The sequence below is a fragment of the Mustelus asterias genome, chromosome 13 (assembly GCF_964213995.1).
Source record: "Mustelus asterias chromosome 13, sMusAst1.hap1.1, whole genome shotgun sequence".
Classification (NCBI taxonomy): Eukaryota; Metazoa; Chordata; class Chondrichthyes; order Carcharhiniformes; family Triakidae; genus Mustelus; species Mustelus asterias.
This window is the reverse complement of record NC_135813.1, coordinates 24454629-24476506: the sequence shown is the minus strand read 5'-3', so window position 1 is coordinate 24476506 and position 21878 is coordinate 24454629. Positions and strand designations below refer to the sequence as shown.

Here is a 21878-nt window from a genome sequence, read left to right as displayed (position 1 = left end):
AAACTGTACAGTTCTCCAATGAGATTTCCCAGTGTTATTCATTGGTACAGTAATATATAGTCATATAATATTAATGCCATCACAATTTGTTCATCATTTTCTTCTTTCTATGCTTAACATTCAAACTCAACTGCCGCTCACAGTAAATTGCCTCCTCTAAAAGGTGCAACGTCTGAGGGCAATGGTGTTGCAGTGGTAATGTCACTCAGTTAGTAATCCAGAGGTCAACGCTCTGGGGACATGGGTTCAAATCCCACTACTGCAGCTGGGTCGAATTTAAAATCAATCAGTAAGTCTGGAATTGAAAAGTAATCTTAATAATGGTGACCATGACAACGATCACTGATTGTCATAGAAACCCATTTTGTTCACTAAATGTCCCACATGTGACTCCAGAACCAAAACAAATATGGTTGACTCGAAACTGCCCTCTGAAATGGTCTTGTAAGCCTTCAGTTCAAGGGTAATTAGGGAGTGGTGATCATGTCAACGTGTCATGATGGCACAGCGGTTAGCACCGCTGCCTCGCAGGGCCAGGGATCCAACTTCAATTCTGGCTTCGGGTAACAGTCTGTGCAGAGTTTATAGGTTCTCCCCGTGTCCGTGTGGTGCTCCGATTTCCCTCCACAGTCCAAGGATGTGAAGGAGAGATGGATTGGCCAGGCTAATTTGCCTCTTAGTGTCCCAAGATGTGTAGGTTAGGTGGATTAATCATGGCAAATGCCTGAGGTTACGGGGATAGGATGGAGGAGAGGGAGTGGGCGGAATGCTCTTTCGTAGAGTCAGTACAGACTTGATGGGCCGAATGGCCTCTTTCTGCACTGTCAGGATTGTATGACGCTTGCATCCCATGAAAAGATTTTTTTAAATTAACATTTAGTACAGGATACTCACAGTTTGAAAGAGTCTCAATGAATACCTATAGAAGTTCCACTTTAAGTTTGATAGTACAGAACTGGAGTATTACTGAAAAAGGACATTTTATCAACGCTTTTCATCTTGCATTCATCAGGTTCAAAACCAACACCAATGAATAACAATGTCAGAGAAAACAACACTTTTATACTGTATGAGAAGAGAATACTGATTGGTTGGAAAGTGGACTCTGATTGGCAGGGGCATTGCCATGGAAATGCATCAGTTAATGGTGACTGATAGTTAACTGCCAAGCATTGTTTGAAAATTTAAACCAGGCAGCTTGACTCTGATACATTGCCCTGAGGAATGAGCCAGTCAATGGCTATCACTTGTTTTGTTTAGCTGAAATAGGCACAATGTGTGGACATGTTTTTTCTGTCTGCAAAGAAAGGGTCCTGTGTGTATATATATATGATGTGGAGATGCCGGCGTTGGACTGGGGTAAACACAGTAAGAAGTTTAACAACACCAGGTTAAAGTCCAACAGGTTTATTTGGTAGCAAAAGCCACACAAGCTTTCGAAGCTCTAAGCCCCTTCTTCAGGTGAGTCCCACTCACCTGAAGAAGGGGCTTAGAGCTTCGAAAGCTTGTGTGGCTTTTGCTACCAAATAAACCTGTTGGACTTTAACCTGGTGTTGTTAAACTTCTTACTGTGTATATATATATGCAGCTTTCAATAAACATAAATGTGCCACACTGCGTGCCCAAAGGGCAATCTTAAATTAGTCGTCAGTATAATTCTTAGCACACTGAGGATTATTTCTCAAATGTTGTCCAATCGCAACCTAATCACACCTAATGTTGGACACAGTGTTTTGAATTTTGCAAGTCCGTGAAATGTCTGTTCCGTGCCCACTGCAGAAAAGTGATAGGGAAATGATTCAGTATAAATGTCTGTGATTTAAAGTACATGTTTGGACTCCATCAATAAAAGCGCATCTAAAATTCAAATTAAATAAAAATACTCCCATTAAATGCTATCACATATCTTCCCCACCTCTCGGGAAATTGGTCTCAGCAGACTGGTTGTCAATGCTTTTACATGTTGCTCATAATCCACTTTGTTATTTCCGGTGAAAATGTTTTGTGCTGACCAAAGCTGTTCTGAATTTGTCAGAAATTGTTTTCACCTGGTGATAGCTTGAACTGTAGACAGAAGTGAAGTATAGTCCACTTGCGAGCACACTGCAGTGTATATGAACTGTAGTAGTTGTCCACAGTCCCTTTACCTATATTCCCCTGTATAACTCCTGTAAAAGTTGTATCTGCTGCTTTCTCTCTTTACAATATTGCTAACTACTAAAGCCCCAAGCCAGGTTGCCAAATAAGCTTTTAATCTCTATCTTCTTTGCGTCTCCTCCCTCAAAACTTGGCAGATTTAGACGTTTGGCAACATTGTTAGTCTAACATTGACATTCGATTGAAGCTGCTTTTCACAGCTATTACTGTCCATTATGTTTGAGTAAATTTAACTACCAGTGTCCTTTTTTTCACCCGAGTACCGCACTGTAATTACAAACACTGCAGATAGATGCCACTGTAACTTCTATAAATATTGCCAACGCTGCCTCCTAATTGTGGTAGTAAACCCATTTCTACAAAGAAGCACTCACTTTGCCCTTCCTGTTTTAGATGGAGTGAGAATACACTAATATACAACACTGAATTCCGAAGAACTGGATAGATTCAACAAAAATTGTTTCTAAAGTAACAATGACTTTAGAGAGGAAATATAGTCCAATTGAGCAGATTGAAGGGGAACACCTTTTGGGCAAAATGTTTGAATAATTGGATTTTTAACAATACTAAGTCTTAAAAGACTGCAGCCATTTATTATGTCGCAAATTCAGTTGCCAAGCTGGACATGGCAAAGTCAGACAAATAGCAGATGGGATGAAAATCATTGATTTTGTGGTGATTGTTGTGGAAAAAACATTGAGCAGGACAATGAGGGAATTCTTTGCTCATGTTGGAGTTGCACCATGTGATCTTTCGTGCCCTGGGTCAATGAGCCAACCCGACAGTGCAGCATTCCCTCACCGTTAGACTGAGATGCCAGCCAAAACTCTAGGCTCCTGGAGCAGAGTTTGAATCTGTATCTTTCTGACACAGTGGTGTTACCCACTGACACAAAGAACAAAGAACAATACAACACAGCAACAGTCCACCAAACCTACGCCGATACCTAATCCTTATTTAGACCCACTACTTATTGCCCATACGTGGTTACTATCCCACTGTTCACCTCCCGTTCATGTGTCTATCACCATACGCCTTGAACGTTGCTAATATGTCTGCTTCCACCATCTCCATTGGCAGTACGTTCCAGGCACCCACCACCCTCTGCATGAAAAACTTTCCACGCACATCACACCTAAACTTTTCCCCCTCTCACCTTGAACTTGTGCCCCCTTGTAGTTGACCTTTCCAGCCTGGAAAAAGCCTCTGACTATCCACCCTATCTGTGCCTCTCATAATTTTGTAGACCTCTATCAGGTCTCCCCTCAGCCTCCATCTTTCCAGTGAAAAAATCCAAATTTATCCAACCTCTCCTCATACCTAAAACCCTCCAGACCAGGCAACATCCTGGTAAACCTTCTTTGCACCCTCTCTAAAGCATTCACATCCTTCTGGTAGTGTGGCGACCAGAACTCCATGCAATATTCCAAATGTGGCCTAACTAAAGTTTTATACCACTGTAACATAACTTGTCAACTTTTACACTTGATGCACTGGCCGGTGAAGGCAAGCATGTTGTATGCCTTCTTGACCACCTTGCCCACCTGTGTTGCCACTTTCAAGGATCTGTGGACCTGTATGCCCAGATCACTCTGTGTGTCAATGCTCCTAAGGGTGCTGCCATTTACAGTATAATTCACATCTGAATTTGATCTTCCAAAATGCATCACTTCCCATTTTTCTAGATTAAACTCCATCTGCCATTCCTCTGCTCAAGTCTGCATTCTATCTATATCCTGCTGTATATCCTTAGACAATCCTCATCACTATCTGCAACTCCACCAAGAAGAACATTATAATGGCACAATGTGATAATGTAAATCAGAAAAGATGATTAACATCATTTGAAGCCGTGCCTTTGTTATGAAATTAATGTACAGCTTGATGTCTCCTCTCTCCACAATGCAGCTTCTAAATGCAAGTTCTTCAGGACAGTGACCCTGTTATATCACAATACCTACAACTTACCTTGACAACAAAAGCAAATTCCTTCCAAAGACCCATTACAAATTGTTTCTGCTGCTGCTTTGGCTCTGAACAGCTTCAGATCACTTATCATCCAACTTGAGTTCTCATGAATCAGGGTCAGCTACACAGTATAATTGGGAAGAAGTGTAATGCTTATTCTGAATGGATAGACAGTAAAGTAAGAATGCGTTAAGCAAAGTTAGAGGGCATTCACATTACCTGCAAATGATGAATCATGTTAAAATTGCTCTAAGTGCTCCAAACCACAATGCACTCCTCAGAAATGGAAATTAGGCAAGTCCATTCTTAAACTTATGAGTAATTATTTGCTGTCGTAGGGTTCCTAATGTCATGTGCCATTAGTTGGGCTGACATTTGCACATTCAAGTTTTACTTCTTATTGTGTGGCAAGTTGTGAAAAGTGTGAGTTGATAACGTCACAACGAGGGATGTGGAATATCTGGGATCTACGTGACCAGGTGAAGCAGCCGTGTATCTCCTGAACTGATCAGATTGAAGGTCTGTGAAATAAACAGCACAAGGAGGTGTACATTAGAACTGAATTCATTCAAAGTCAAATCAGGTAAAGAAAGGGAAGGAAAGAAAAGTTGTACTCCAAAAGCAAGAAACAAAAGAGAAATTTTAAAATGTTTTTACAAATCTCAAACAACAATTAATACTTAAAGGAATGAGACTCCATATTTACATTGTTTCATTTTCAGGACCCAAAATGTTGATTGGCTGTAATTACACTTACATCACTGAAAGGGCACAAATAATGGCGAGTAGCTTTGGCCTCAGCATTATTCTGACAGCACAATCCATGCCAATCAACACCTGATCCCGTTTGAAAATGCCCTACAAGCATTCCAGAACTATTGCCAATGAACGTTTCAGCCTCTTCACTAGCTCAAACTTGCTGAGTCTCTTACATTCCTTATGCAGACGTAATAAACTAAATTATATGTGGGGAAATAGATGATTCAAACTAGGCAGTAATTCAAATAAGCAGTTCTGTTGGAATCATAATCTTATTGAGCAATGCCAAATACTGGAATCAGCATAATTGTGAAACTCAATTATTCCTTTCAACTTGCTGTCGGACATTTTTATATCAGATCAATTTTGCTTTAAAATGTTATCGTTCAAGTTATTTGTAGTCATTATCTAATGAGCATGTTTGAGACAAAGTATTGCACACGACAGGATAACAATAGTTTTGAGGCTTATATAATATACCACTGCAGGACTGGTATTATTTTATTTTAGAGATTTATTTATTTTAGAGATTTGCATTCTAATTAGTATTCTGTAACTTGATTTCTGTGTCTCTGTGCACTGTTGGAGAACAGATATCCACTCCATCTGACGAAGGGGCAGCGCTCCGAAAGCTTATGGTATTTGCTCCCAAATAAACCTGTTGGACTTTAACCTGGTGTTGTGAGACTTCTTACTGTGCTTACCCCAGTCTAACGCCGGCATCTCCACATCATTATTTTACCTGCCAGTGGCCATCATCAGGTATACCACAATATGGAGAACATGATACAAATGATACTACACAGGATATCAGGATACCCTATGGAGTAATTATGAGCAGAATAACAGAGACATGGTAATAACACGGGACATATAGAATTGTTGGGTGCGTACAGCAGAATCCAAATGACCATATAAATTGCAATAGCAAAACTTAGACGCCACGATTAGACCAGTAGTAGTTCTGCTGGTATATGGCGTAGTTTTAACTATTGTAGCTGACTTGAATGTTACTGACCGAGTTGTAATGCGCAGCTTCGATTAATTGGACCGATAACAGAAAGAACTCCGTTCCTCAGTAATAATAGTTCCTTTCGTTGTTTGACTGACTAGCTATCATTCAAAGTTACATCTTATTTTTCTCTGTTTAAACTGCTCTTTTGGAATTCACCCAGAGTCGAGAGAGACAATTAGATATCAAAAAGTTACCGCCCCTGATTGAAGGGACAGTTTCGTTTGGAAAGGTACGGGTGTGGCAGCGGCAGATCAATGAAACTGAATCGACCCCCGCTGGAGAAAGTGATGAGTCGGCTGTTCATGGGGTTTGTACCCAGAGAATGAAACTGTGAGATCAGAACCCAGCCCAGTCTCAGCCAGGGAGTGACCCCGATAGCATCAAAAAATATTTCATTCCCAAATGGTCACGCCTGCTTCCATCACAACAGTGATTAATGGAATCTTTATTGGCATGGCACTCAGAATCCTTCAGTCCAGCTGCCCAGTAAATCAGGCTTACTTTTTAAATAAAACTCTTCCTGTGGCATTCTCCCCACTCTGAATTCCAGTAAAGTGTCACGCTGCTTTAAATGATAATTCCCTTCTCCTTAATCAATTGCGGTTCGCCTATCTGCCTGGATTAATATGAGGCATGATGTGGAGATGCCGGCGTTGGGCTGGGGTAAACACAGTAAGAAGTTTAACAACACCAGGTTAAAGTCCAACAGGTTTATTTGGTAGCAAAAACCACACAAGCTTTCGGAGCTCCAAGCTTTTGCTACCAAATAAACCTGTTGGACTTTAACCGGGTGCTGTTAAACTTCTTACTTAATATGAGGCACCATTCTCTGTACCAGTTTAAAGAGTTGTTGAAGTATTATCCTCTGTATTTTGATAGCCTTGTCAATATCGGATAGTGTGGAGACATGAAAGGAAATGTCAATGGGTTTGCCAGATAGTTTAGTGAAACTATCATTCATCTCACATTAACTTCACTGCAATGTTAATGTAAGCCTTACTTGTGACTAATAAATTTTACCTTAAGTCCTTGCAGTGTAAGGTGGACCATACTGATCCAGGTTATGTGATAGTGGGAGGTTATTTCCATACACCTATTATCTTAGAGCACCTGGGGCTATTGGGTGCAGTTAGCAGCTGGGTGTGTCTGTACCGGTTTGCACACACCCCTCCATCCCTCTCTTTCTCCCTCTCTCTCTATATAAGGCTTAATCTGGCAGTCCACTTGCTACAGGACAGCCAGCCAGTCTCCCGTGCCTGCCCTAGTGTACCCCCCAGCCATGCCCAGCATCACCAGCAGCTCGTCTCAGCGCCGCAGCTCCAGCCGAGTTGTGCCCAGCTTCTCCAGCAGATCCGTCCAGAGCAGCTCATGGAGCCGGGCCCCCTCCAGCCGGAGCTCGGCCTCCGTCCTGGGCAGCGCCTTCAGCTACGGTGGGAGCGCCGGCCTGGGCAGCTCGCTGTCCGGGGGGATGGCGATTGCCTCCAGCAGCGAGAAGGAGACCATGCAGTGTCTCAACTCTCGGCTGTCCCTCTACCTGGATAAGGTCCGCTCCCTGGAGACCAGTAACCGGGACATGGAGGTCAAGATCAAAGCGCTGCTGGAGGAAAGGAAACCCGCGGACAGGGACATTAGTCCCATGTTAGCACAGACACATGCACTCAACAAGCAGGTAAAGTAATTCCCCCACTGGGAGAGCTTCTGTTCACTATCCGAGTGCTTTCTTTAAAATTACCAACTTTCTGACAGAATTAGATTGCCATCATGTAACGTTTCTAAAAAACAAAAGTTCATATGTAATTAAAAGTCTAATTGAAATATTGTTCCATTCAAAAGTTTCACAGTAACTTCATTGCAGTGTTAATGTAAGCCTACCGGTGAAACTAATAAATAAACTTTAGAAAAATTCCAATTGATAATCTGATGTGGATTAATATTTGCCAGATGGGTGCAGTGTTAGACAGCTATTATCAGGTGCGGCACGGTAGCAGAGTGGTTAGCACTGCTGCTTCACAGCTCCAGGGACCTGGGTTCGATTCCTGGCTTGGGTCACTGTCTGTGTGGAGTTTGCACATTCTCCTCGTGTCTGCGTGGGTTTCCTCCGGGTGCTCTGGTTTCTTCCCACAGTCCAAAGATCTTTGTGTGGGTTAGGTTGATTGGCTGTGCTAAAATTGCCCCTTAGTGTCCTGGGATGTGTGGATTGGTGGGTAAAATATGTAGGGATATGGGGGTGGGGCCTGGGTAGGATTGTGGTCGGTGCAGGCTTGATGGGCTGAATGGCCTCTTTCTGTACTGTAGGATTTCTATTATCTGACTTGTTCAACCCTGGCCCCTCAATTCGGTGTTAATTATTTATCGAATGTCTTTTACCAGCAGAAATTAATCAGGATCTGCTTTCACCAAATGCCTGTTCATTGTGGTTTCAGGTCAATCGCCGGGGTTGTGTTTGTTATTCCAAGCCAGGGGTTTTGAGAATAAAAGGTCATCGTGAGGGCAGACTTATAAATCCTTTCTGACCCTAGCTGATTTCCCACTGAGGAGGAGGAGGGATGCAGATTTGTGCCATTCCTGTTTTTAAACCTGGCAAATGAACTGTTTCCACTACTCAGAATAAACAGAAACGTTTATTTATTAGTCACAAGAAGGCTTACATTAACACTTCAATGAAGCTACTGTGAAAATGTCCTAGTCGCCACACTCCAGCACCTGTTCAGGTACACTAAGGGAGAATTTAGCATGGCCAATGCACCTAACCAGCACATCTTTTGGACTGTGGGAGGTAAACCCACACAGGTACCAGGAGAATGTGCAAACTCCACACAGACAGTGACCCAAGCTGGGAATCAAACCCAGGTCCCTGGCGTTGTGAGGCAGTAGTGCTAACCACTGTGCCAAATGTCTGTATTCATGTCCTGAATGCTGGTTAGAAACAGTAAGGTCTGTTCCTGGGATGTATAAAGTACAGTATTGGCTAAGAATAATTAAAATGGTCAGCAGTTGATAAACAAAAAAAAAAGTTTGCTTAAAAGGAACATCTGCTGTCAAGTTTACCCAAATCTTCTGTCCTTTAGATCCAGGATCTGATATTAAACAATGCAGCAATCATGTTACAAATGGACAACGCAAAACTGAGCGCCGAGGACTTCAGAATGAAGTTTGTACTAAAAATCTATTACTTACCTCTCTACATTTCAATCCCCTTTCTGGCTAGATTAATCTATCTGTCTATCTGACACATTAAAACATTGCACAGAAAGAACGCTTGGGGGAGGTTAAAACATTAACGGAGTTCCAGCATCCGCAGTATTTTGTGTTCGTTTCCTTTCCGAGTCTGGGTGGTTTGTGTGTGCAGTGTTAATTTGAAAGGAGGTTTCTAGATCTCTCTGTCCTGCTCCGGTTTAGGATGGAGTCCGAAGCTTTGGTTCGGCAAACGGTGGAGAATGATATCGACCGTCTGAGACGGGTCAAGGAGGAATATGAAGTCAATGCGATGACCCTAAGGAATGAGGAGGAGATGTTGACTGAGGAGCTCCTGTTTCTGAGGAAGAATCACCAGGAGGTGAGAGCAGAGAGCTGGCTTCACCAGCACCCCCTCCTGGCTTCACCAGCACCACCTCCTGGCTTCACCAGCACCCCCTCCTGGCCTCACCAGCACCCCCTCCTGGCCTCACCAGCACCCCCTCCTGGCCTCACCAGCACCCCCTCCTGGCCTCACCAGCACCCCCTCCTGGCCTCACCAGCACCCCCTCCTGGCCTCACCAGCACCCCCTCCCGACCTCACCAGCAACCCCCTCCCGGCCTCACCAGCAACCCCCTCCCGGCCTCACCAGCAACCCCCTCCCGGCCTCACCAGCAACCCCCTCCCGGCCTCACCAGCAACCCCCTCCCGGCCTCACCAGCAACCCCCACCCGGCCTCACCAGCAACCCCCTCCCGGCCTCACCAGCAACCCCCTCCCGGCCTCACCAGCAACCCCCTCCCGGCCTCACCAGCAACCCCCTCCCGGCCTCACCAGCAACCCCCTCCCGGCCTCACCAGCAACCCCCTCCCGGCCTCACCAGCAACCCCCTCCCGGCCTCACCAGCAACCCCCTCCCGGCCTCACCAGCAACCCCCTCCCGGCCTCACCAGCAACCCCCTCCCGGCCTCACCAGCAACCCCCTCCCGGCCTCACCAGCAACCCCCTCCCGGCCTCACCAGCAACCCCCTCCCGGCCTCACCAGCAACCCCCTCCCGGCCTCACCAGCAACCCCCTCCCGGCCTCACCAGCAACCCCCTCCCGGCCTCACCAGCAACCCCCTCCCGGCCTCACCAGCAACCCCCTCCCGGCCTCACCAGCAACCCCCTCCCGGCCTCACCAGCAACCCCCTCCCGGCCTCACCAGCAACCCCCTCCCGGCCTCACCAGCAACCCCCTCCCGGCCTCACCAGCAACCCCCTCCCGGCCTCACCAGCAACCCCCTCCCGGCCTCACCAGCAACCCCCTCCCGGCCTCACCAGCAACCCCCTCCCGGCCTCACCAGCAACCCCCTCCCGGCCTCACCAGCAACCCCCTCCCGGCCTCACCAGCAACCCCCTCCCGGCCTCACCAGCAACCCCCTCCCGGCCTCACCAGCAACCCCCTCCCGGCCTCACCAGCAACCCCCTCCCGGCCTCACCAGCAACCCCCTCCCGGCCTCACCAGCAACCCCCTCCCGGCCTCACCAGCAACCCCCTCCCGGCCTCACCAGCAACCCCCTCCCGGCCTCACCAGCAACCCCCTCCCGGCCTCACCAGCAACCCCCTCCCGGCCTCACCAGCAACCCCCTCCCGGCCTCACCAGCAACCCCCTCCCGGCCTCACCAGCAACCCCCTCCCGGCCTCACCAGCAACCCCCTCCCGGCCTCACCAGCAACCCCCTCCCGGCCTCACCAGCAACCCCCTCCCGGCCTCACCAGCAACCCCCTCCCGGCCTCACCAGCAACCCCCTCCCGGCCTCACCAGCAACCCCCTCCCGGCCTCACCAGCAACCCCCTCCCGGCCTCACCAGCAAGCCCCTCCCGGCCTCACCAGCAAGCCCCTCCCGGCCTCACCAGCAACCCCCTCCCGGCCTCACCAGCAACCCCCTCCCGGCCTCACCAGCAACCCCCTCCCGGCCTCACCAGCAACCCCCTCCCGGCCTCACCAGCAACCCCCTCCCGGCCTCACCAGCAACCCCCTCCCGGCCTCACCAGCAACCCCCTCCCGGCCTCACCAGCAACCCCCTCCCGGCCTCACCAGCAACCCCCTCCCGGCCTCTCCAGCAACCCCCTCCCGGCCTCTCCAGCAACCCCCTCCCGGCCTCACCAGCAACCCCCTCCCGGCCTCACCAGCAACCCCCTCCCGGCCTCACCAGCAACCCCCTCCTGGCCTCACCAGCAACCCCCTCCTGGCCTCACCAGCAACCCCCTCCTGGCCTCACCAGCAACCCCCTCCTGGCCTCACCAGCACCCCCTCCTGGCCTCACCAGCACCCCCTCCCGGCCTCACCAGCACCCCCTCCCGGCCTCACCAGCACCGCCTCCCGGCCTCACCAGCACCGCCTCCCGGCCTCACCAGCACCGCCTCCCGGCCTCACCAGCACCCCCTCCCGGCCTCACCAGCACCCCCTCCCGGCCTCACCAGCAACCCCTCCCGGCCTCACCAGCAACCCCTCCCGGCCTCACCAGCAACCCCCTCCTGGCCTCACCAGCAACCCCCTCCTGGCCTCACCAGCACCCCCTCCCGGCCTCACCAGCAACCCCCTCCTGGCCTCACCAGCACCCCCTCCTGGCCAGCCGTTGGCAATATGAATGCTGTTGCTAACGGTCCAGATCCATATCCAAATCCAAATTACACCAAATTCCCATTTAATTCGGGATCGAATCCCCACACCAATGAACTGTGTTTAAGCATCCTCCCAACTATTCCACCTAATCCCACCTGCATGTCTTTTCTCCTCCACATACTTACCCATTTTCCCCTTCAATGCATCTGCATTAATCACCTCAAAAACCACACGAGGTAACCACATTCCAACTTTTCTCTGTCGAAAGACGTTTCCCCTAAATTGCTCACTGGCTTTACTTGTGACTATCTTACATTTGTGTATTTGCCCCACATTGTCCACGTTCTGGGGAAGGTGAGGTGAGATCCCTCCAAATAAGAAATTGGGAATACCGTAGCATACTGCAGTGCAGAAGGAGACCATTCGGCCCATCGAGTCAGCACCAAATCTCTGAGAGAGCTTCTCACCCAGGTCCACCTCCCTGTCCCATCCGCGCAACCCCACGCATTCTACCGTGGCTAATCCACCTCACCCCCCACATCCCTAGACCCTAAGGGGGCAATACCTGTAAATACTGTCAGCAAATGAATGGTGGTGAGCTGCAGAGGTACAGGAGGGGAGCACTAAGCAATGGCTACATGTCTCGTTGCAAATGAAATGTTTGAATCACACTGCTGTTGTTTGATAGGAGGTGAAGGCCCTCAGATCACAGATCAGCAACAACAAAATAACCGTGGAGCTGGACTGTGCAGAAGGACCTGATCTTGCTGCCATCCTTGCAAAGATAAGGAAGGAATATGAGGACATCGTTTCAAAAAACAAAATGGAGGCCGAGCACTGGTACAAATCCCAGGTAAACTGTCTTAAAGCTAGAGGAAACATTTGCATTCGACACCTTTTGGTTTTAGGTTTTTTTTCCACACAGAATCCATATTTCTGATGACGAAACAGTTCATCACAGGGGTAACAGTTCAATTGGTGTCAACTCCTCAGTTTGGAAATTGCATATCATTCTACAGGGATGATGAATAAAACTTACGCCAAATCAATTATAATTATAAGTTTGGGGGGAAAACTAACAGTGTTGTGATTAGTTGAGTGGCCTGATTCTAAATATGGCACTGCGTCAGCATCAGTGACCACAGTATGAATGATGGATTTGCTTGTACGCATAATTAGCATACGTAAATACACAATGGCATTTTTCAGAATTTATTTGAATGCTGGAGTTTCCCATCTGCATTGATTCTTAGTTTCTGAATATCAGGTATGTTACAATTTATATATCAGAAATTATGGCACTTTTGTTTTTTAATACAGGTGGAAAGCATCAGCTCTGAAGTAAAGCACACGGTTAAAGAAATTGAGGTTGCCAAGGAAGAACTCCACAGTAGGCGACAAGCAATGCAAACCCTGGAGATGGAGCTGGAAGTAATTAGGAGACAGGTACATATTAGTGACCCTGAAACCAGGGTGGGGTAGCAGAAGGTCTACAGTGATTGATTCTGTAAAAATGGATAAGAGGATCAGTAAGATGCAATGTGGTGAAAAATAATTAGGAGAGGAACTCCAAGATGTTTTGCTCTAATATTCTAGCACCTTACTGTCAATATCCGGTGGCACAGTGGTTAGCACTGCTGCCTCACAGTGCCAGGGACCCGGGTCCGATTCCGGCCTCGGGTGACTCTCTGTGCGGAGTTTGCACATTCTCCTCGTGACTGTGTGAGTTTCCTCCGGCTGCTCCATTTTCCTCCCACATTCCAAAGATGTGCAGGTTGGGTTGGTTGCCCATGCTAAATTGCCCCTTCGTATCAGGGGGATTAGCAGGATAAATGTGTGGGGTGACAGGGATATGGCCTGGGTGGGATTGTTGTCAGTGCAGACTCGGTGGGCTGAATGGCCACCTTCTGCACTGTAGAGATTCTGTGATCCTCCACCTTCCCTTTGGAACGTGGATAAACAGGTCTTACAGACATCTAACGTCAACAATTTGCCTGGGTTTGCCGAGAGCTTGTTTGAGGAATCCCAAGCTTGTGTCAATTGTTAACATCTGTGGGATGTTCCACCAAATGAAAGGGAACTTGATTTTTAATCTTAAATCCTAGTTTCGGCTGAATTGAAGTGTCACGATGATATTAAGTACAAATTCTCCCAATTAGATACTGGCAATCTTTCAAAGCTGACATAATTGTTTGTTTCGTAGAGATTTAAATTCTCTCCTCCACCCACAGCTTGTTAGCGATGACCTCACTGGAAACGCATTGTCTGTTCAAATCATGAGATCAGAGGTGCAGTTAACAGAAAAAATAATGCAAGCGTAAAGCTGTGAAACAAGCTATTAAATGTTTCTATTTTCTCTTCTTAAAAGAGACACTGGTTGGAATTTAAAAAGGATCTTAACCAGCAATGTTACATGTATAAAATGAGAGTGAATCAGACAAAATTTAACTCAGCTTGTTAGCACGCTTTATTTTCATAAGTTTGCATATGGCAATTTCTAGGTTGTCCCTGATCATTACCTAGCCAGAGAGGCAATGGCCTAGTGATATTATCATTAGACTATTAATCCAGAAACTCAGCTCATCTTCTGGGGACCTGGATTCGATTCCTGCCACAGCAGATGGTGGAATTTGTGCAAAAAGATGTCCCTGATCATTACCTAACATTAGGCTCGTGTTAGGGCAGAGACTGAGGTGCTGCTCACAGACAGTTGTATTTTGAGACGATTTCTACAATTTCAGCTTATCGATGTCACTTGTCTTTACCTCCGCAGAACATGGGACTGGAAAACATACTGGCAGACACTGAGCAGAGATATGGAGTGGATTTGAATAAGCTGCAAGTAACCATCACCAGGTTGGAAGGCGATTTGATGACAATACGTAACGACATGTTGCAGCACAAGGAAAACTATGACTCTCTGATGAAAGCAAAGATGACTCTGGATGCAGAGCTTGCAGAGTACAGGCGTTTGCTTAATGGAGAAATGAGGTACTGTAAAGAGAATGCAGAAAACAATGCTAAAGGAACACTTAAGGCAATGCTATAGTGGGATATGGTGGAAAATAGGGGGGGGGGGGGGGGGAAATATGGGGGGGGGGGGGGGGGAGGATTAAAATTAGTTTCCAAACAAAGACCTGAGAGTGTAATGTTTTGTTTGGAAACAGTCTAAAAGTGTGTGCTAAACACAAAACAATCTGCCCTAAATGTATTCGCCAGTAATTTGTTTATTTTGGGAAGGGGTGATTCTGTAACCTCCCCCCATAACGTCAGCGGGAATCCCTGGAGAAGTGATGTCAATGGCCATTTGCAGTGTTTCTCCAAGGTTTTTGCCCAAACTCCAGAGGGAAATTGGGGAGTCCCTGTGAAATTTCACAGACAAACTCACCTTTCTGTTGTTTTCGTCCTTGCTCACCTGACTGTCCTCTGTCCTTCAAGAAGGTTTTGGATTCAAGGTCGTCTCCAGTGGTTGAGCACATTATTTAGCACTGAGGGAACGTTCCGTTGTGAGAGGTGTTGTTTTTCAGTTGAGACAATAAACCCAGGCCTATACCTACCTTGTGAGTGCATGTAAACCCACAGCACGATGCAAAGGTGGTTTAAACTGGGAAAAGATAGGAAGGCAGGAGGAAAGACTGGGTAGGTGGAAAGTAATGGACAAACCTGATTTGGAATTTTCATTTCCATTTTAATTCAGAGTAATTATTATTTAATAAGATTGGGTCAGCTGACCTTCTGTCTTATGTTTGCTGTTTGTGTCTTAAACTAATTGCTCGGCATGTCCATAGTGGTTGACAACTATTCTTTTCATTTATAGTGCAAAGGTTGTTCCTGTTCCTCCGCCACGTGCACCCACTCCACCTTGTAAGTATTCCCGCAGAGAATGCAAGTTTAGAATAAGATATGTTCTGTAACGGACATTTGCAAAAACATAAACACCATATTTCAAGTCACTTCAGGTGGTCTGTTAGGTGGATGGCTGGTATGTGACTCAGAGCAATGCCAACAGCACAGGTTCAATTTCTGTACCGGCTGAGGTTATTCAACCTTGCCTGAGGTGTGGTGACCCTCAGGTTAAATCACCACCAGTCAGCTCTCTCCAAAAAGGGGAGAGCAGCCTATGGTCATCTGGGATGGTGGTGACATTTCATATTTCTTTTTAAACTTTATTTACTAGTCACAAGTAAGGCTTACATTGACACTGCAGTGGTCTAAACACTGCACCTGGTCTTATTTCTCACATTACTTCTCATTGTTTTTTTTCCTCCCTGAGTCACAGACTATAGACACAGACAGAGTGGCACGGTGGCACAGTGGTTAGCACTGCTGCCTCACTGCACCAGGGACCCAGGTTCATTTCCAGCCTTGGGTGACCGTGCGGAGTCTGCATGTTCTCCCCGTGTCTGCGTGGGTTTCCCCTGGATGTTCCGGTTTCCTCCCACAGTCCAAAGATGTGTGGGTTAGGTGGATTGGCCATGCTAAATTGCCCCTCAGCATCAGGGGGATTGGCGGGGTAAATACGTGGGGTTAGGGGATAGGACCTCGATGGGATTGTTGTCGGTGCAGGCTCGATGGGCTGTAGGCTTCCTTCTACACTGTAGGGATTCTATGATCCTCCACCTTCTATTTGGAAAGTGGCTAAACAGATCTTACAGACATCTAGGGTGGGATTTTATGGCCTTGCTCATCCCAAAATCGTAAAATCCTGCCTGAGGTCAACGAATCTTGCCATGTTCCGCCTTTGCCCGCTCTGATTTCCATGGTGGGTGGGGCAATAAAATTCCAGCCCTAACATCAACAGTGCGCCTGGGATTGCCTAGAACTTGTTTGAGCAACTCGGAATCCCAAACTTGAGTCAACTGTTAACATCTATGGGATGTTCCAAAGATGTGCAGGTTAGGTGGATTGACCATGCTAAATTAGTGTCCCAAGATGTATAGATTAGGGGTATTGGCAGGGTAAATATTTGGGGTTACGGGAAAGTGCTTGGGTGGGATCCTCTGTCAAAGAGTCAGTGTGGACTCGATGGGCCAAATGGCCTCCTTCTGCACTGTAAGGATTCTATGATTCTATGACTATTCTATAACCAGCTCGTAAGTGTACAATTCCTGAGAGTGGCACAGTGACAATTGCCCCCTCAGGTTTCCATTCACTCTGTACCGAGCACCACCTCATGTGGTACAACTAAAATCAGTCTAGGAGATCGAAGACATGAGGCCAGCACTCCACGGTAACATGTTGTGGTGCTGCACCCTGCCGTAAGAATAGCAAGAATTCAACATTATGCTGGGATGGGTATTGTGACAATCTCAGCAGTTCAGGTTAGATTGATGCAGTTTCAGAAACAGATTAAGCATTAGTTTCCTGAAAGAAAAAGTGTTGAGGTGAAGTGGATGGTTGCTTGAACGAACTGACAGTAGCCAGAGTATCACCTTCATCTGTGCTTCTGTCAGCTAGAAAATGGATTGTAAATCACAAACTTTGATCTGAATGGATTTCTGGCTCAATTTAACGTGAGTTCCTGAAGTAAGTTATTTTTATAAAGAGGAGCAAAGTAATTCTTAGGTGAGCAAAATGTGAACTCTGTGATCAATTCAATTTTACTCTGTCATCCATATGGAAATTCATTTCAGGTAACATTGCTCGTTTGTTCAGAATATAAGTGAATAATAACCATAAAAGAAAAATGGCTCTCTCGCAGAAAGATATAACGTTATTTAAAAATCCATAGAATCCCTACAGTGCAGAAGAAGGCCATTTGGCCCATCAAGTCTGTACCAACAACAATCCACCCAGGCTCAATCTCCAGCAATACAGATATGCGGGGGACGTATTTTACACAGGTGGGGGCCTGGAATGCACTACCAAGCAAGGTGGTTGAGGCAGACACACTAGGACCATTTAAGACTTATCTAGATAGCCACATGAACAGACTGGGAATAGAGGGATACAAACGGATGGTCTAGTTAGGAACACATGATCGGTGCAGGCTTGGAGGGCCGAAGGGCCTGTTCCTGTGCTGTATTGTTCTTTGTTCTTTGTCCATAATTCCCATATTTAACCCGCTGATTCCTCTAACCTACGCATCCCAGGACACTATTGGGCAATTTAACATGGCCAATCAACCTAACCCGCACATCTTTGGACTGTGGGAGGAAACCAGGGCACCCAGAAGAAACCCACGTAGCACATGGAGAATGCGCAAACTCCACATGGACAGTGACCTAAGCCGGGAATCAAACCCAGGTCGCTGGAGCTGTGAGGCAGCAGTGCTAGCCACTGTGCCACCGTGCCGTCCGTATGTATTAAAAATATCCCAATACATTAAATTAATCAGTCAGTGAGTGCCACCCTGAGTACACATCCTCATCCATACATAAAAGTCCTGTTAAATGTTCCTGTTAGAAGTTCTTATAAAGGAGGGCACAAAGAAGTTCAGGAACTACTTTGTCCTGCATCTGAATACATTGGCTAGAATTCTCTCATCCCGCCTGCCACTGGAATTTTAGCGGGCTGGTTGCAGAGAATGTGAAACGCCATTGATGGTCAGGTGGGAATTTCCGGTTTTTAGACCAGCTTGGCCGGAGAATTCCACCCTTTGAATATTAGAAACCCCAAAATAAGTGTCTTAAGTTAAGTATTATTTGATCATGAACTTTCCAACTGCATATATGCAATTGCATCAAACTCAGCTATCCACCAATACATTCTAACTTTTACTTAGTAAATTAATTTGCATTAACTGCTGGATTTTACTAACTCTCGACTGGCAATGAAATCCAGCCATTGTTTTCATAACCTTCTGTAGCCTCTTCACCAACCTTCTGTAGCCTCTTCACCAACCTTCTGTAGCCTCTTCACCAACCTTCTGTAGCCTCTTCACCAACCTTTCCTACATTCTCCTCGTGTCTGCGTGGGTTTCCTCCGGGTGCTCCGGTTTCCTCCCACAGTCCAAAGATGTGCAGGTTAGGTTGATTGGCCATGCTAAAAATTGCCCTTAGTGTCCTGAGATGTGTAGGTTAGAGGGATTAGTGGGTAAATATGTAGGGATATGGGGATAGGCCCTTGGTGGGATTGTGGTCGGTGCAGACTCGATGGGCCGAATGGCCTCTTTCTGTACTGTAGGGTTTCTATGATTCTATGATTGTCTTTGTCAGACTCATCTCTTCAAGCACCTAGTATTACCAAATTCGATCCACTCAGCATCACTTGGTCCAGTGCTCACTGGTATTGTCCTGGCTTCAGTCTTCCTACATTAGAGTCATTTTCAATGTTTATTCTCAATCAACTCCAATCTCTTCAATTCCTGGTCGAACTTTAATCACTTTTTTTACACTCCAAGGACGTCTTCTAACCTCTCAGTCGGTCCGATTGACTGATTTCGGCTATCGTGCATCATCTCTCCTTCTCCTCAACTTCCTTGTGCATCATGCAACATCATCGCCCACTCCACCATCTCTCTGTGATCTTTTGCCACTCATTTCATTCCTATTTGTCCCAACTTAGTCACAATTGCTATTCCTTCTTCCCCAAATGGTGACCTGATCTTTGCCCCAAAAGTTGGGTCTTTATTCTTCTTCTTACCATTGTCCAATCACAGTCCTTCACTGACACTGGGGTCAGCTTTCATACAAGTGGTGATGACCCCCTGCTCCATCCTTCAGCAAGAGAATGGCAGCTTAGTGTCGCTGGACGAGTAATTCAGACGTTTGGGCTAATGCTCCGTCAAGCTTGAGTTTAACTCCCACCCGGGCAGCTGCTTGTGTTAGCCAAACTGACCATGTAAAAACCCACTCACCATCTCCTGTGCTCATAGTTCTGGCCTTGGCCTGCTACAATGTTGCAGCAAAACCCAACGCAAGCTGGAGGAACACTGCCTCATCTTGCAAGTAGGCATTTTACAGCCTTCGGGAATTTGGATTCGATTTTAGACCATGAACTCTGTCCTCCATTTTTAGATTTCTTTCCCAAACCCCCTCCTCCCCCGACAAGGCCAGTCTGTAACTTGGGCCTGAGGTTCATGGTCTCCCATCGGTGGCTTTGTAGGTGGGGGGGGTAGGGGAGGGGTGGGTGCGGTGAGCATGAAGCAGCACAGATGGGCTTCCGTGGGGTTCCCAACCTGTCAGTAATTTTATACTGGAGCTTATTGGCCACTTAAGGGCCCTTTCTCACCGGAGAATTTTTAGGCTGATGGGAGGAGTTCCTGAGAATGGGGAAGCCCAAAGATTACTGAGTTTAGGTCTCCAGTGGGAGGTGCCACTTTTCAAGTTTGAGTCCATCCCCCCGAGCCCTGCTTGAGGACCTGTCTCCATTGTGCCTCCCGCCCCTACCCTAACCCTAACCTGAGATTCCCAAAACATACCTTTTCCGACAATCCTGGGATTGGGGACTCCGTGCTGTCCCAGTCCTGTCCACTGCAGCTTGTAGCTCTGCAGGAACTAGAGAGCTGCCAACCAGTCAGATTGGCCAGCAGCATTCTAAGGTGGGACTTCCTCCCAAGTGAAAGGCGGGACCCCCGCCTGCTGTCACTTAACGCTCATTGGAGCCAGGCAGTGTCAATGGGAAATCCTGCCATCCTAAAAATCCTGGTCTTGTTCATGTTGTTGTTCTGTCATTAACGCACTCTGTTAACTGACCTCTGCTACTATTAGCACCTGCCTTAGCCTTTAACACTATTATTACCACTCCCTTTGTCTTCTGTCCATGTCATCAATGTCAAATTTCTCCTGGGTTGCCGTCTATCGTTGCCTCCTACTTTACTCCAACCCCTCTTGTCAACAGTACAAAACACATCACCTCTCTTCAGCTCTGAAGAAGAGTCAGGCAGACTTGAAACATTAACTTGGTTTCAATCTCCACCGATTCTGCCAGACCTACTGAGCTGTCCCAGAATTTTCCATTTTTATATTTAAAAACCCATTGGATTCACTTCTTTCCTTCAGTGAAGAAAATTTGCTAACCTTTCCCTAGACCTATGACAATTAAATGCCATCTGAGATGTTAACAAGGCAAATAATTAAAGAAAATTAGGAATTGACAATAAAAACAAGCCTTACCAGTAATGACTGATTAAAAATACATTATTCTTAACTCATAAACGGCACAGGGCAGCACAGTGGATAGCGCTGCTGTCTCACAGTGCCAGGGATCTGGGTTCAATTCTAGCCTTTGATGACTGTGTGGAGTTTGCACGTTCTCCCCATATCTGCGTGGGTTTCCTCCAGATGCTCCATTTTCCTCCCACAGTCCAAAGATATGCAGGTTAGGTAGATTGGCCATGCTAAATTGCCCGTTGGTGTCCAAAGATGTGTAAGTTTGATGGATTATGGGGACAGAGTGGGGGAGAGGGCCTGGGTAAGATACTATGTCAGAGATTCAGTGCAGGCTCGATGGGCTGAATGATCTCCTTCTGCACTGTAGGGATTCTATGATTCTAATCCATCGCTATGACTGCTTATTTGACCTAATCCACCACGTTGGTCAAACATGCCAATTGAGTTAAAAGTTAAACATTAATATCATGTTCCTTTTTTTCACTTCACAGCTGAAATCACAACAAGGAAAATTGTCAAAGTCATCACAACCACCATGGTTGACGGAAAGGTGGTTGATGAATCGAGTGAAGTTGAAGAATTCAGTGAGAAGAAACAGCTGTAAACAAAATGAATACTCAAAAGTACAAACTGTGGCCTTCTGAAATATCATGCTTTGTAAGGAATCTTTTACTGGGGTATAATGGTATTCGAAGCAATGAAATGCTTTAATAGTTACATAAATACTTGAACATTCTACTTTATTCAATGTATGCAATGACTATAATCTTTATAATAATGACTATAATAAATATTTTAACTCATGTCCATGTTGCATTAGTGTGTAATTATTACTCCTCCAACTGCCCAAGTAGCGAGATTTAATACATAATCCTGAGCAAGGATTACTGATAAGTTCCAATTTCAAGGGCTCCGTTAAGTTGCAGATAGATTCTCGAATCATTTTCTAATGTAAAGATTTTAGCCGGAATATTATGGCCGTTCATGCCTGCGGGATTTTCCCATCCCGCTGCAATGAACGGAGATTTGACTGGACACCAAGTTCTCCAACCTCGCCGGAGCCGGAGCGTGGCGTGAACGCTGGTAAGATCGCACCCTTTACCTTCAAAGGTAAATTCTTCGAATGATAACTTGTTTTATTTACAACA

General features: G+C 46.4%; 1 protein-coding gene across 1 annotated transcript; it reads left to right on the top strand.

Moving 5' to 3' along the window:
- Nucleotides 1–6930: 6930 nt before the first annotated feature.
- LOC144503090 (keratin, type I cytoskeletal 18) lies at nucleotides 6931–21543 on the top strand. Its single transcript, XM_078227591.1, has 8 exons — nucleotides 6931–7568; nucleotides 8968–9050; nucleotides 9299–9455; nucleotides 12366–12530; nucleotides 12998–13123; nucleotides 14451–14668; nucleotides 15495–15541; nucleotides 21222–21543. Exons 1-8 carry the CDS (start codon nucleotides 7179–7181, stop codon nucleotides 21332–21334), a joined length of 1299 nt encoding a protein of 432 aa, XP_078083717.1. The 5' UTR covers nucleotides 6931–7178; the 3' UTR covers nucleotides 21335–21543.
- Nucleotides 21544–21878: the final 335 nt, after the last annotated feature.

Bases quoted from the DNA above. Each gene is read 5' to 3' on its own strand.
- LOC144503090 (XM_078227591.1), top strand. From the start codon at position 7,179: ATGCCCAGCATCACCAGCAGCTCGTCTCAGCGCCGCAGCTCCAGCCGA. The intron at 12,531-12,997 runs GTAAACTGTCTT...TTTTTAATACAG, and splicing joins AGCACTGGTACAAATCCCAG to GTGGAAAGCATCAGCTCTGA. The intron at 14,669-15,494 runs GTACTGTAAAGA...TTTCATTTATAG, and splicing joins TTGCTTAATGGAGAAATGAG to TGCAAAGGTTGTTCCTGTTC.